This window comes from Heptranchias perlo, chromosome 29 (genome assembly GCF_035084215.1).
Source record: "Heptranchias perlo isolate sHepPer1 chromosome 29, sHepPer1.hap1, whole genome shotgun sequence".
Lineage (NCBI taxonomy): Eukaryota > Metazoa > Chordata > Chondrichthyes > Hexanchiformes > Hexanchidae > Heptranchias > Heptranchias perlo.
Window position 1 is genome coordinate 30,550,300 of NC_090353.1, and position 14,333 is coordinate 30,564,632.

At 39.1% G+C, this 14,333-nt stretch overlaps 1 protein-coding gene across 1 annotated transcript in view; it reads right to left on the bottom strand.

The window, feature by feature from the left end:
• Positions 1-334: 334 nt before the first annotated feature.
• Positions 335-14,333, bottom strand: part of apc2 (APC regulator of WNT signaling pathway 2) — a 97,351-nt gene continuing 83,352 nt past the window's right edge. Inside the window, exons 11-14 of the mRNA XM_067968398.1 lie at positions 12,803-12,880; positions 11,493-11,609; positions 9,437-9,651; positions 335-6,838 (exon numbers count right to left, since the gene is read on the bottom strand). Coding sequence (XP_067824499.1) covers positions 1,003-6,838; positions 9,437-9,651; positions 11,493-11,609; positions 12,803-12,880 — 6,246 coding nt within the window. The 3' untranslated portion in view covers positions 335-1,002. The remainder of the gene's footprint in view (positions 6,839-9,436; positions 9,652-11,492; positions 11,610-12,802; positions 12,881-14,333) is intronic.

Below are 14,333 nucleotides of genomic sequence, written 5' to 3' on the forward strand. Positions count from 1 at the left end.
AAATGTTTTCACTATTTTTTCCCTCACGTCAGTCTGTTTTGTCCTTCACTTGCAGATTGGACAGTCAGAAAGTGCTGCTTTGTAAAGCAGGAGGCATGTGCTCGGCCTCCATTGAGAAGATCAACAAAGTGTCACTGTCTCTTCCTCTCCCTCCTCCCACACAAACAGCACAGTTGTGGAAACTCATGAGACATTGCCAAGCAGGATGGAGAACACCAATACTTTAACCAATATTCCAGTAATCATAGTGGAGATATAATTGAGCACCTTGATATACATTATATGGGCTAATTTAATTCTTATTTGATCAAAAGTGTCTTAACTGAAAACAGGCCCATTATTGTTACACAAGGTACTGCAATAATTATCATCATAAGTTGAGATATTCATTGAAACTGCAACCATTATTGAACTATTAGGAATACGATTAGCTTTATAATTTTTTTAAATTATCTTAGTTCCTGCAGGAACTCAACTCGAACATAACTGTATCAGCATCTCTGATTAACAAATGCATTAACCAGCTAACTATTCTTTTCTTCATTCAACTAATATTTTCAAATCTGCCTAACAATTAACCAAACAGAAACCAACTTGAGCTGAAACCGATCAAAGTTTGAGTAAGTGTTACCGTTAGTCACTAAACCCTATCGTTAGAACAATATGCTTCCTTATGTTCATATGTGTAAATCACTTATAACTGTGTATCACCATTTGTTGCAGTCAGCTCATAAATATAAATAAGTGTGTATTAACGTTGCTCATAATGTCTTTGTAGGAGGTACCTCACCTTGTAATGTCTTAGTCAAATGATAGTCCCATAATCAGATAGATAGTGGTAGAACTAAATTAGATGATGCATGCATTTGTACCCCAATTAAGGCTGTGCTTGAGGCACATTTATGAATGAGCATATCTTTCATGGGTTTTACCACTCTTCAAGTGAAAACTGCAAAGCAACAAAGTACTTAAACTCAAGTAGTCCACTGATCAGTTTGGCTTTCAGCTTTGCACTTTTCCCACTGTTTTTTCATTAATAATAGGTGCTCGAATCTGAAGTGGTTGGAGAGATCCATTGTCTAAGCTTATTGTCTTGGGACTAGGTATGTAGTTGAAGGGGGTCACTCGAGCAGCTCTGCTTGGAGAACCATGTCTACTTGAATTGAAATGCATATGTCCTGGGACATTAATATAGCTTTCAGGCTCAGATGAAATGGCCATATTATTCCTCATTAGCGTTACTGTGTCAGGTTCCTGTTCATTGTCTGAATAGACACCGTACATAGTCTCTGTACTTTTCCCTATAAACGGTTTGCTCGTGGTATTCCTGGGAATACCCTGTGCAAGGTGAGGGATTAGGTCCAATGTTGGCGATGTGCTTGAATTTGTTTTTGTGATGGGGAAGTCTTCAGTTTGCACAAAAGCATCACTAGTTTTTGTTTCCACAGTACCCATTTTGTTTGACTGTTGTTCAGAGTCCGATTTATTTACCAGTGCCATTGCTGAAGGTGGAAGAGAGTTGCTGAGAAAATATGGAATGTCTTCATCTTTGATTCTTCTCCACGTTCCTTTTAAGCTTGGCTGATTCTTTTTCATTTGTTGTTCTGTTTGTTTTGCAAACTTTTGATTAATTCGAGGCTCTTCTTCACTTTTTGTCTTGTCGCTGGATTCTGACGATACTGAACGAATGGAAGATGGGCTCCCCGCCCTCTGTAATACATTTATATGAGGGGAAGATGAATATCGTTTGAAATGCTCATGCTTCCAGGTGGCACTGTTTTTCACAGGGAGTCTTGAGGGGCTTTCAGAGCTTGGCCTTCTTGACAGTTTTTCATTTCGCAGTCCCTCTTCATTGCACATGGCTTTCCGTTGATTTGTATTCGGGTTAGATGCTGGTTTAACAACTCTTAGTTTTTGGCACTGAGAAGAACGTAAGAAGGCCGTCTGAAAATCTGACTTGCTTCTCCTTGGCGAAGCAGACTGAGATAACGATGAGACTGATTCGGATGAAGAAGCCTCTGACTTCTGCCTCATTAGAAGGCTTGAGGATTCCTTGATAAATGTCAGCTGCCGCACAAAGTTGGACTTATCAGATTCACTGCCGCTTGATTTTGCTGATGACATTCTGACCAGGTCCAGCCTATTTGGTGGCATTACCTTCTTAGAACCTTGGTTCTTATTTGGTCCAGACGCCTCATTCCTTTGAAAAGAGGTCACTTTCTTTGCTGGAGTTACCTGCTTAGTTGGTGTCTGAATGTTTGATGGTTGGACTGGTGATTTGCGAGACTGTTTCCCTGAAGCTGGAGATTTGATATTTGGAGTAGAAGGTGTAGAACTCACTTTAGGCCTTGGTTTCTGATCAAGCTTGTTGCTACTGTTTTTTGTTGCATGTGGTGTTGCTTGTTTATTAGACTGTACAGATGCGGTTAAATTCTTTTGGGGCTGTCTAGATGGTGTTGAATTCCTTGACGATCCCCTGGAAGGACCTCTTGCTATTCTTGCTGGTGGAGTCACACTTCTTTTTGGTAAAGTGCTGTCAACCTTTTCTGTTGTTTTTCCAGGTCTGTGCAAGCTCCTAGACCTAAATGTCTGGTTAGAATTTTTGGAAGCAGCATTACTCTCAGGTGCTGTTTTCTTTGAAGCAGGGCTAGCATTAGTGGACTTTTTCCACATATCAGGCATGTAAATCACAGTCCTTCCTCTAAAGACTACTGGTAAGCTCACTGCCCGAGATGGCTGTTTGGGTGCGTTCGAAACTTTATCAGTATTAGAAGATTTACCTCCAGTTGCCTTGCTTTCATTCAGTTTCTTTCCTTCTTTAACAGCACCCTCTGCACCCTCTACGTTACGTGTTTCCTCTTTCTGAGTTCTTTTTTTGTCTTTCCGCTCAAGAGTAAAATGAAATGTCGATCCAATAGACAATCCTGATACAAATGACAAAATTGAATCAGATTCAGAGGAGGGTTCCCTCGAAAGGCAAGCTGCAGCCTCGTGCAAGCTGGTGACTATTGAGTTGGCACCTTCTTGAATAGCTTTCCATTCAATACTTTCCAGATCAGGAGATGTTAGTTCTGACATTGAGCTATAAACATCTTGGTTTTCATCATTCTTTTGTTCCAAATCCCAAGCCATATTCATGCCAGCATTGTTTTGCACATTACCTTTCAGGCTTTGCTTTGCAGACCTCTCAGACTTTCGCTTTGAAGACTGTTTCCTTTTCTTTGGCATCGCTGAGCTGATGCATTTCTTCAGGAGGTCATCTTCCGAGTCACAGCTTAAAGAACTAGGAGAACTATCCCTTGATATGGATGAGTATCCATTATTAAAAGATTTTGAAGCAGATGTAGAATTCTGAGATTTTTTCTCTAATTGTCTCCTTGATTTTACAAATGCTTTCCGTGTTTTCCCTTGAGTGTCCTCCAAGTCCATGTCACTCAGAGAACTTAATGAAGAACTAAAGGAAAAGCAAAGAGGGCTTTCATCTGTTATCAGGTTTCGTTCAATTTCATCAACCCCACTGGCATTTCTGAACTTTGTGCTTGGTTTATGGTTATGGTTTGGTTCATTTCTTGCTACTCCATTTTGGCTGATGATTTTTTCCTCATAATCATTTTTTACTTCAATTTTCTGTTTCGCTGTATCTTTTGGGACACCTAACATATCTAAGGAGTCATTTTCATAAAAGCAGTAAACAGCTTCTTCAGTAGGTGTAGTATGGCGCATTGATTGAAAGGCATAGCTTCCATGAATGTATTCTCCACAGGAAACTTCCATTCTTTGCCGACCATCCTCTGAACTCTTACAGGCGCTTTTCTTTGAATCCAATTCCACCATGTGTCTTGGTGTAGTTTGGTCCTTCCTTAAGATATTTGCAACCTTTCCTGGTTGAAAAAAATGACTCTGAACATTGTGGCTTTGATGTGGCTGTGGAGGTAGAGAGTTCTGATTCCTTTTCAGTACGTCCCTTTGGTTGAGATTAAGCGAATGTGATTGAACAACTGGCATCGAACCAGGAAGGACACGTACTTCATTTCCATTTAAATTGTATTTTTTCCCTTGTTCAAGGCTTCTGTCATGCATTCTTACAGCTATAGGTACTTCTAAGTCATCAGTATTTTGTCCTTCTGCAGGAAGTAGCTCTCTCCTCTCAATCACTTCAGACTTAATATTTGTCAAATTGGGTGATTCCTTCTGTGGATACTCTAAGGTCTCATCACTGAGGGAGGCTGAACTGGAAAAGTTGACTGGAGTTCCTTCAACAGAGTCCGAGTATGAGGAATCTTCTCTGAAAGTGTCATTTTTTGAGGTACTGTGCCCAGATAGCTCTAACTGGGAATGAGCTGGCAGTAACATGTAAACAGGCAGCTGAAGCGAATTCTTGGATTGAGAACCCAGCACCTGAGTGGACAAACCAGATATGAGAGAAGTCTTCACTTTTCTAAATTTGGTTGGCATCGCAGAATTGATACATTCTTTCAGGATCTCAATGTCATCATCAGAGTTTTCCAGGATACTATCCAGCTTATCAACTTTTTCCATTCCATCTACATTCCGTTCCTCTCTGATGTCTTCTCCCTTTTCTTGTGCTATACAATTAAAACAGTTCTTTTCTTGGAGGAGAGGCATTAATTTTAGCTCAATATCCTTCTGAATATATGGCTCATGAAGAGTGAGAGCACTCAGACTTGAAGCACATGAAAAGTTTTCATTAGGTTTCTCTAAAGTGAAATAGAGCATAGTATCAATATCTGGAGGAAGATGAAATCGTTCCTTAAAATCATTGATGTCCATATGTTTTTTCATATCGCCATCCCATTGGTTATTGACTTGACTGGCATCTTTTTCTAGTTGTTCAAGCAATGGGGTTTTACTTCTGCTAGGAGGCATAGTTTGCCCAGGACTGTCGGGTAAATCACTGGGACTGATTGTACCACTTATCATTTCACTGCATGGGTCACTTTGAATGGAACTTACAATTGATGGGCTTTCAAAACTTCCAAGTGAACTGACTGAACTGCACCTGCTTAAGATTAATGGGGTTTCTTGCAAATAATTATCTGATGGACTTGATGGACTGGAATCCACATTTCTAGAAGCTACTCTTTTCCTTATCAAAAACTTTTCATGTTTTGGGCAAGGTATTTCTATAGGTTGAGATGCACTGCTAAATGAATGATTGTTGGATTTGATCTGCATATCTTCTGAGGCAAAAGACTCATCGTTTATAGTCTTCTCAACAGGCAGTGGTGATTCTTTTTCTTCTATGCCAATAATTTCCAGAGAAGAATCACTATCATCATCATTTTCGCTACCAATTTGTACTTCCAAGACATTTTCAGCAGATGACAGAGATGACAGTGAACTACATCTTGAGAAGCAAATTGGAGTGTCTTCCACACAGTAGGTTTGTAAAGTTTCCTGGTCATTGGAAATTGGTGTGCAAGCAGATGTGCCAGAGAGGCTTTGATTCAAATTTCTACTACTCTGTGAAAATCCAGGATGTACCCATGCCTGCTTTCTACCAATCAAACTCTGAGGAGTCAGAGAATTTCCTGGACTTGGGCTTTGACTGCTTCTTGTTGTGACTGAAGCTGCGTGGATCTTTTCATAAAAAGGTGAGAATCGTTTCTTACTTATCTCTTCGCCATTTCTTATCCCCCAGGCTTCATTCCATGTGGTTTTTGATTCTCTAGAACTCAAATGTCCATCAGAATCCTTTCTTTCTAGCTGATTGTTCTCTCCATTTTTTAAGTCTAAATTGGTTGGTCTTTTTTGATACATATGAAGCTCGTCCTTTTGGTCTGTAATTAAGGATTCCTTAGCTGAGTTAATTTGATCTTTTGTGTCACATTCACCAGTGTTATTAACACAATCTAGACTATCACTTGATAAGTTTGTGTAGTCTGTTCTTGCACCCAAGATAGCATGAACTTTGCTACGATTTTCATGTTTGCCTGAATTAACAGCATTAGTAAGATAACAGGGGGATGAAGACTTTGCCCTGGGTTCATTCAAGTCATCTAATGCACTCTGCCAGTCAATGCATTGGTCTTCAGAGCTAAGACTAAAGCTGTCTTCTGAGGATGTGTGCATGTTAGACATATCTTCCACTATTTTGTCAATTCTAGCTACAGTTGTGGATATTTGGTTTACCAACCTCTCTGCTGCAACAGACACATTATCAGTGGAGGGATTGAATTTTTGAAGGTCTGAATGTTTTCCATCAAGATCCCTTTCTGATTCTGAACATCTTCCACTACTACGACATCTGGACAAGGCTTGTCCTTGAAGAAAGGAAGAGTTCAGATACATAGACAGCACGGTTAAGCCTCCAGATTCCAATCCAGTTGATATATTGGGACCTTCATCGTCATCAAAGCACCCAGAGTCTGAAGCATAATCCTTGGCCAGACTTTCAATATGCCTGAGGGGCTTGTTGATATTTGGGTGCTTAGGGCTAAGTTTTTCAATACCATCAAATGTCTCTGTTAAATGTTTAGCATCCAGTTCAGCCTCCAGGGCTTTCTGCTTCCTCATATATAAAGAAGGCATGCAAGAACCTGGGGATATCATGGTGGTATCTTTGTATTTTGCTGGCCGGTTGGTCAACAGATTCCTCAGGGCAGCTGCACTTCCCATTGCTATCATTTTGTGTTTGGAATGAATCAGGTTCCTCAGCATGCTGACAGCCCCCAGGTCCCACAGCAGTTCTTGGTCCTTTGAGCTTCGAGCTGAGAGATTCCATAAGGTTCCGCAGGCGTTGCTGACAATGGTCAAACTGTGGGACTTCAGGTATTGCAACAAGGTCTGCAGACAGTTGTAGTCACGTAGAATTTGCCTAAAAGATAAATGAGTGTGTTAAAAAAAATGAACAGTTTTATTTTTATGATAAAACAGATAAAGGAAAAATAAAATCCAAACGTGTGGGTTTTTTTAAAGGTTGTTATGAGATAGCAGGAACAGTTGCAATAATTTAAATAATGTGTATTTATAGTATGCATTAATAATAATTAGAAATTTTAGATTTATGAAGTACTGTACTGTATATAACACAAGATACAATTAAATAGAACTTAATGGTCCGATATAAAGTCATTTATGTTCTTGAGTAATTTCAACAATTTCCTCATTGTCTTAATGTTTTGCTTCATTTAGAAGTTCGCTGTATTGCTATTCATATCCATTACAATTCCACTACACAAAATAACAATAGATGTCTGACTGGCTCCATCCAACCTAGATAATGCTGAAAATCTGCCTAATATTGTATCTCTTCCTATTGACAGACATGCAGTGAATCAAGCTCAATGTTACCAGATTTCAGGCACAATATGTGTTCCCTTTGCAGTGGTTTTAGTAGCATTAATGATTCTGTGGTTGTCACTATTAAAACATGCATCTTTTACCATTTACCAGCAATGCAGCAATATCCCTATTTATACACCCATCAATATACCACTAGCACGATGTTACTTGGGAAGGAGGATTTGTATCACCATATCAGCATCCGTCACAGCGCTGCTTATAAAACAAATTTGCAAGAAGTAGGAACTTCTGCCCTGAACCAGGCATATGGCCTAGTGCAATTTAAGTGATTTCCACATAAATGTTATTATTTTCCTTTTAGTAGGTAGTGTAATACCCCTTTTAATTCCCAGTAAACTGCGTGGACATGCCTCTGAAGTAAAATTTATTCTATTCTACATCATCCCATGTCAGCAAACAAAACACTATAAATATCATCACTAACTATATTCTGGTATTAATAATCAAGTTATAATCCACATGCTAATATAACTAAACTATCATAACTGATATCTGTACTGGAGCTCCAAGTACATCATGTATGTTGGTACATGTATATGATGTATGTTGGTACATGCATATAATATGTTGGTACACGTAATGTATGTTGTTACAAGTGTATCATATATGTTGGTACGGGTATATAATGTGTGTTGGTACGGGTGTATAATGTGTGTTGGTACAGGTGTATAATGTATGCTGGTACAGGTGTATAATGTATGCTGGTACAGGTGTATAATGTATGCTGGTACAGGTGTATAATGTATGCTGGTACAGGTGTATAATGTATGCTGGTACAGGTGTATAATGTATGCTGGTACAGGTGTATAATGTATGCTGGTACAGGTGTATAATGTATGCTGGTACAGGTGTATAATGTATGCTGGTACAGGTGTATAGTGTATGCTGGTACAGGTGTATAGTGTATGTTGGTACAGGTGTATAGTGTATGCTGGTACAGGTGTATAATGTATGTTGGTACAGGTGTATAATGTGTGTTGGTACAGGTGTATAATGTGTGTTGGTACAGGTGTATAATGTGTGTTGGTACAGGTGTATAATGTGTGTTGGTACAGGTGTATAATGTGTGTTGGTACAGGTGTATAATGTGTGTTGGTACAGGTGTATAATGTGTGTTGGTACAGGTGTATAATGTGTGTTGGTACAGGTGTATAATGTGTGTTGGTACAGGTTTATATTGTACATTGTTACAAGTATATAACATACGTTGGTACAGGTGTATAATGTATGTTGGTATAGGTGTATAATGTATGTTGGTACAGATATATAATGTATATTGGTTCAAGTATATAATGTATGTTGGTTCACTAAGAATTATTTTGTTGCTGACAAATCAAACCCAGCTCTGTACATCCTGCAGTGTCTAATAGACCCCAGCTTGTAAAATTCCAGAGAACTGCTGAGCACCTGAAAGGCCCATTCTAGAGCACTCATACTTATGCAAAAAACTTGTTGTCTAATAGATGATCCCTCTCTTACTGACCTTCAACCTCTCTCTCCAAGAAACTTTTCTTGCCTATTTTTACTTTATCATACTACTGCGGTCAGTGCTCTATTGAACTTTCTTCTCTTATTCCCTCTAAGCTCCAAAAACACTGTCCTACATACTCTTCCTCCTCTCTGCATTCTCACAGTGTGAAACTAAGACTCATCACATTACCTTCTGCTCCAGCTCATTCTTCAGGACCTGACAACTGTAGAACTTTTACCTTTTTCAATCTTCCCTTCCTCCTACAATCTTCAGGCTTTTAACACCCAATCACATTGTCTTGATTTAACTATACTACTCTCCTGCTCTTTTCAGTGTTGGTACTATCCTCCACCCAAGTTTCTCGATTTTATAAAAAATTCTTATGTAAGCAGAGACTTGCTTTAAATCCCTTGAAATTTAACTTGTAATTCCACCTGGTGGGAATCTATAATGTTATCCATGTTATATTTGTTGGTGTCTAAAGGGATCATAAAGCTGAATCATCGAAGGTTATTGAATTGCCGCAGTTTGTACTTATACCCATGCCGTGTTATGTTCAGGCAATATTACAATATTTAGACGATGCTTGTGACTGGTGCACAGTAACAGGTTTTTAAAAAATCATTAATTTTGCTGTACCTGTACTCCTCATTTGTTGCAATGAGACTGGAAACATTTCGCAGAATGCCCCCTCCGCTCTCAATGATGGCGAGTGAATTGCTCTGACACTTGTAGGTCAGAGTACCCACTAGGAAAACCAGCGCCCCTCCAACAGAACAGATTGCCACCTTGTTCTCTGTGCTGTGAGCTGACAGGTTCCAAAGAGCGCTCAGCAAGCTTTTCATCGTCGACTCCTTGAGAGGAAAGCAAAAGTACAACACTCAGAATGTCAATTCACAAGATCACCCGGGATGTAAGAGGCCATTCAATCCTTCTTAGCTCATCCATCCGAAAAGAAGAAGCTGCATTCCCCTCATCGCACCACCCAACAAGCTCTTGGATAACTCTAAGGCTCTTGCCTTCATTACTCTTCCTAGAACTCTATTCTAAGCATTGATTACAACAGTGACTACACTTCAAAAGTACTTAATTGGCTGTAAAGTGCTTTGCGACATCTCGAGGTCATGAAAGGTGTTATATAAATGCAAGTTCTTTTTTCTTTCTATTATTCTTTATATGATTAAATTCTTTCTGACACCAGTCTTAAATTTACCCTTCACCGGTTTTATACCCAGGTCTTACTGTCATTGTTTAATTCAAATTTAACTTTTCTAGACCATTTTATATCTTATTTACATCCATAAGATCTTCCTTCTTCAAAGCCTAAAGAGTCCAGTTTCTCTAATCTATCCTCATAATTGTAAACAATTTTACAAAACCAAGTTATAGTCCAGCAATTTTATTTTAAATTCACAAGCTTTCGGAGGCTTCCTCCTTCGTCAGGTGACGAAGGAGGAAGCCTCCGAAAGCTTGTGAATTTAAAATAAAATTGCTGGACTATAACTTGGTGTTGTAAAATTGTTTACAATTGTCAACCCCAGTCCATCACCGGCATCTCCACATCATGACTATCCTCATAACACAGCATTCCAATGCTGGAGTTCAACCTTGTGCCACTTCTCCGCAGTGCTTCCAGAGCATAAATCTCACCCTTGTGTCTTGATGACCGAAATTGGATGCAGTACTCAAGGTGTAGTCTCACCAGAGCATTATACAGTCTTGGCATTACCCACTCTGAATTATACTTTACTAATTGGCGAGATAACTCGGTGATCCTTTTGCATTGCTGCTGCAAAGTGCCGTGAAATATTAAATGCTAAGTCTCCTAACACTTGCAGATTTCTTTCAACCTCACCGTCAGCTATTTCTTACACGATTCATAGATTATGTATTTTCTTCCAGTATGCAGTAACTTGCATTATCTGTTTATACATCTATCTATAATATATTAAAAATCTTACAGTAATGTTTTGTGCATTTCCTATCTACAAACCCTTGTTTCCCGTTGTCTGTTTTTGTTGCATTTATGTGTAAACTTTTTCCATTATAAATCCCTACGCCCACATTTAATGCCTATGTAAATTTGTCACACTGTAATTACACAGTGCCACCACTGGCAGCAGTATCACGTCAGTTTTGCATCTCCTGGCTTCTAAGACTGAAGAAAATTTTCTTTGCTTCAACCAACTCTACTTCTCTGCTCCCAAATTATCATAAGTTTTTCTATTTAACAATAAATAATAATATAAAATTAAAGTATTATATAAAAATAAGGACAAAATGCATGATTTTAAAATGGGGAATGAATTACAACTGCATGCCCAGATCCAATTATTCCCTGAGAAGTGTTTTACATAGAATTACTTGAAATTTTACAGCACAGAAACAGACCATTCGGTCTATGCTGGTGTTCATGCTCTGCACAAGCCTCCTCCCACCTTACTTCATCTCACCCTATCAACATATCAAGATAGGTTTAAGAGAGGAAGTCACATATGAAATTGAAGTAAAATCTATTTGTATATTTAAATTATTGAACATAATCCATGTTACGCTTTATGGATTGACAGCCAGTCCCATGAGATGGTTCTTTCTGCTCCCCACATCTAGTGGCTTGAATACATTTTTCCATCAATATTCTTCGCTAGAATCTTAGATTAACAATAAATTATGAACCAGTTAATTGAGAACGCACCTTTTTAGCCTTCAGAGCACATCGCATCAATGCGCTTACACTTCCCACTTCCCGTAGAATCCTCTTGCTGTTGACATCTGCTCTCCATGACAGGTTCCTCAGAATACTAGCCACAACCTGGAACATTACATGAACGTTACACACTGAACCAAAAGAGCACGCCTTTCTTTAGCTACACTGTAAGATGCAGGCTGGGAACTGCGGCACGCAGTAGCAATTTGACTTCCCTAGTTGTTCTTCAGCCTCAGCCTGACACCGCCCCCCCCATCCCAAGGATGAATTTCAGTCTTATCCTCTAGGTCTTTCTTATAAAATCATAGAATCTTACAACACAGGAGACCTGTGCCAGCTCTATGAAACAGCTATCCAATTAGTCCCACTCACCTGCTCTTATAGAATCATAGATTCCTCTCCAAGACAACAATTATTCCCCCTTTAACAAGTACATTATCAGAGAGACACATACACACATCATTACTTTATATGCACATTCATATATGCTTCTAATGCTGAGTTCCACGGTGGACAAAGGCAAAACTAATTGTAATGCTAAATGGCTACCTGAAGATTTCCTCCCATATGTGTAAGAATGAGTGATTCAATTAATAACAAGATTTTGAACACATCCTGATTGGAATCCATATTTCCAAAATCCCACAAATAGATTTGATGCCAATGACATCTCTTCAACATGTCGTAAAATCATATAGATTACAACCATGAGGACCAGAGAGTCTTTGGTGCCATAACCAAGTGTGTAAAGACATGGTGTGAGAGAACATAGTTGTGTGCACACATGCAGATGTATATACATTCACACAGTTGCATTTACCCTAAGGAAAATGTAACCTGGCTACAAGAGTGTTGAAATCCTGACTAGCTATTCAAAGCAAGGCTGTTCAAACACTGAAGCCTGATTTTAACCTAACCCGCCTGGCGAGAACAGGTAGGTTCGGGCCTGATGCCCGTTTCACACACCGCCCGATATTACACTCCATTGAAGTCGGGCGTAACGAGGAACAATTTCTCCCCCTTTGAATCCATGCTGCACTTACTGTGCAGTTAAAGGAATAGTCCAAGTTAAGACTCTGTATTAGTTTAAAGATGGCAGTTTTGATGGGGAGGCCAAGTATTAATGTTCTAAAGTTAAAAAATATTTGATATCACACATAAATGAGGGATGTTTTTAGATGAATATGCAAGATAAAGACCATTGTAGTAGGGCCTTAAATTTTGCATCTCCTGGCTCCTGAAATATTCCTTTAAACTTTTACAAAGTATCCAAACAAAATGCTTCATAATTCACCAACCTGATGTATGTCTTCACTTTCAGACTCTAACTGGGCCACAATACTTTGCATGCAGCCTTTTCTGGAACACAGTGCAGCCTGCAAGAAGAAAATAGGCACAGAAAGCTGAACAATTTACCAAGCAATTTGATCCTCTCTCCTTGAGATATTTCTGACCAAGACAAACAGGCTGTACAAGGGTTCACACCTGCAATTGGCTCTTTTATGGGACATCGTCAACCCACTGGAAAGCTGAGAAAGCGATTCACTACGGCAATATCTTAAAACAGACTATTTTTAAATGGACTGGTTTTGTGATGTTGAGTTAGTTTGATTCTTTGTGCTGAATTAACTGATCTGGAAGGCAGTCAGGGCATTATAATGGGGCTCAGCGCCGTGGGCTAGAGAACGGTCTAAAAAAATCAGCCGGAATTCCCATACCTGAGGATATCCACTGGACCCTGCTGGAACATGCATCAGCCGTGATGCCATCCAAGGTTGGATAACCTACTGAACTCACTGTTTAGACTCACACATGAAGAAAGACCATTTGGTTGAGGTTCTGGAGGGTGCCAAAATCCATGGAACCATATCTCAATAAGTGTCAGCTTCATAAGAGAGGGGGAAAAGGGGAGGAAATTTTTGGAAAAGAGAGAAGAGCCATTCCTGTTAGGAACAGCCATGGTTATTGACCAGTGGCAGATTGTACATTCCTTGTGATGTATCTATCAATAAGACTGCTTTGCAAGAGGTTAAACAGTCCGCCCTTGACATAAAAGCTCGTGTTTCAGTAGTAGATGAGTCTCAGATCAGGTTAGCAATTATTTACATGATATAGATATTAATTAATATACTTAACAGATTCATTAACATATATTGACAAAATGTACACAAATCCATCCCCTTTTCATCTCCTCACAACTAAAGGGATTGAAAGAAATATTGTTATCAATCAGATTGACCTTTATTTCTGTTGACACCAGCTTCTGAATAGCACCTCGCTTACATTAATCTTCTCTTGATGTGAATATTGTAATTAGGTAAGAATGAACTGAAAGATGGAATATATTGGGAACTCCCACTGGACCAATGCTGAGTGAATGATTGTTTCCTCCCTTCCCTAAATATACTCATTCCTGGAGTTCATTATTGTCATTATCATAAATATATACAAATTACATTACTGTATTGATTTTCAGTAACTCTTTGTGATTCTTTTAATTTCACAGCAGAAGGTTTGATGGAGAACAATTGATACCCATTTATATCCTAATAGAAGAGGTTAAACACCATGCATTGAAATTTGTGCTGCTTATAATGGGGAAAAGATTCAGCACCATTACAACCACTGACCGTGCATTCCATCCACATGATTGAGAACCGGCCATTTGCCCCCCAGTATGCAGCCATACTATGTACCCCCAATTCCCCCACTCTTGTATGACACACAACCCACAAGCATTCTAAAGATAATATTAACAGTTGTAAAATCAGTAGTGCTTCGGGTTAGGAATGCTCACCTCCACCTATGATTCTCTGATCTGCGTTCCTG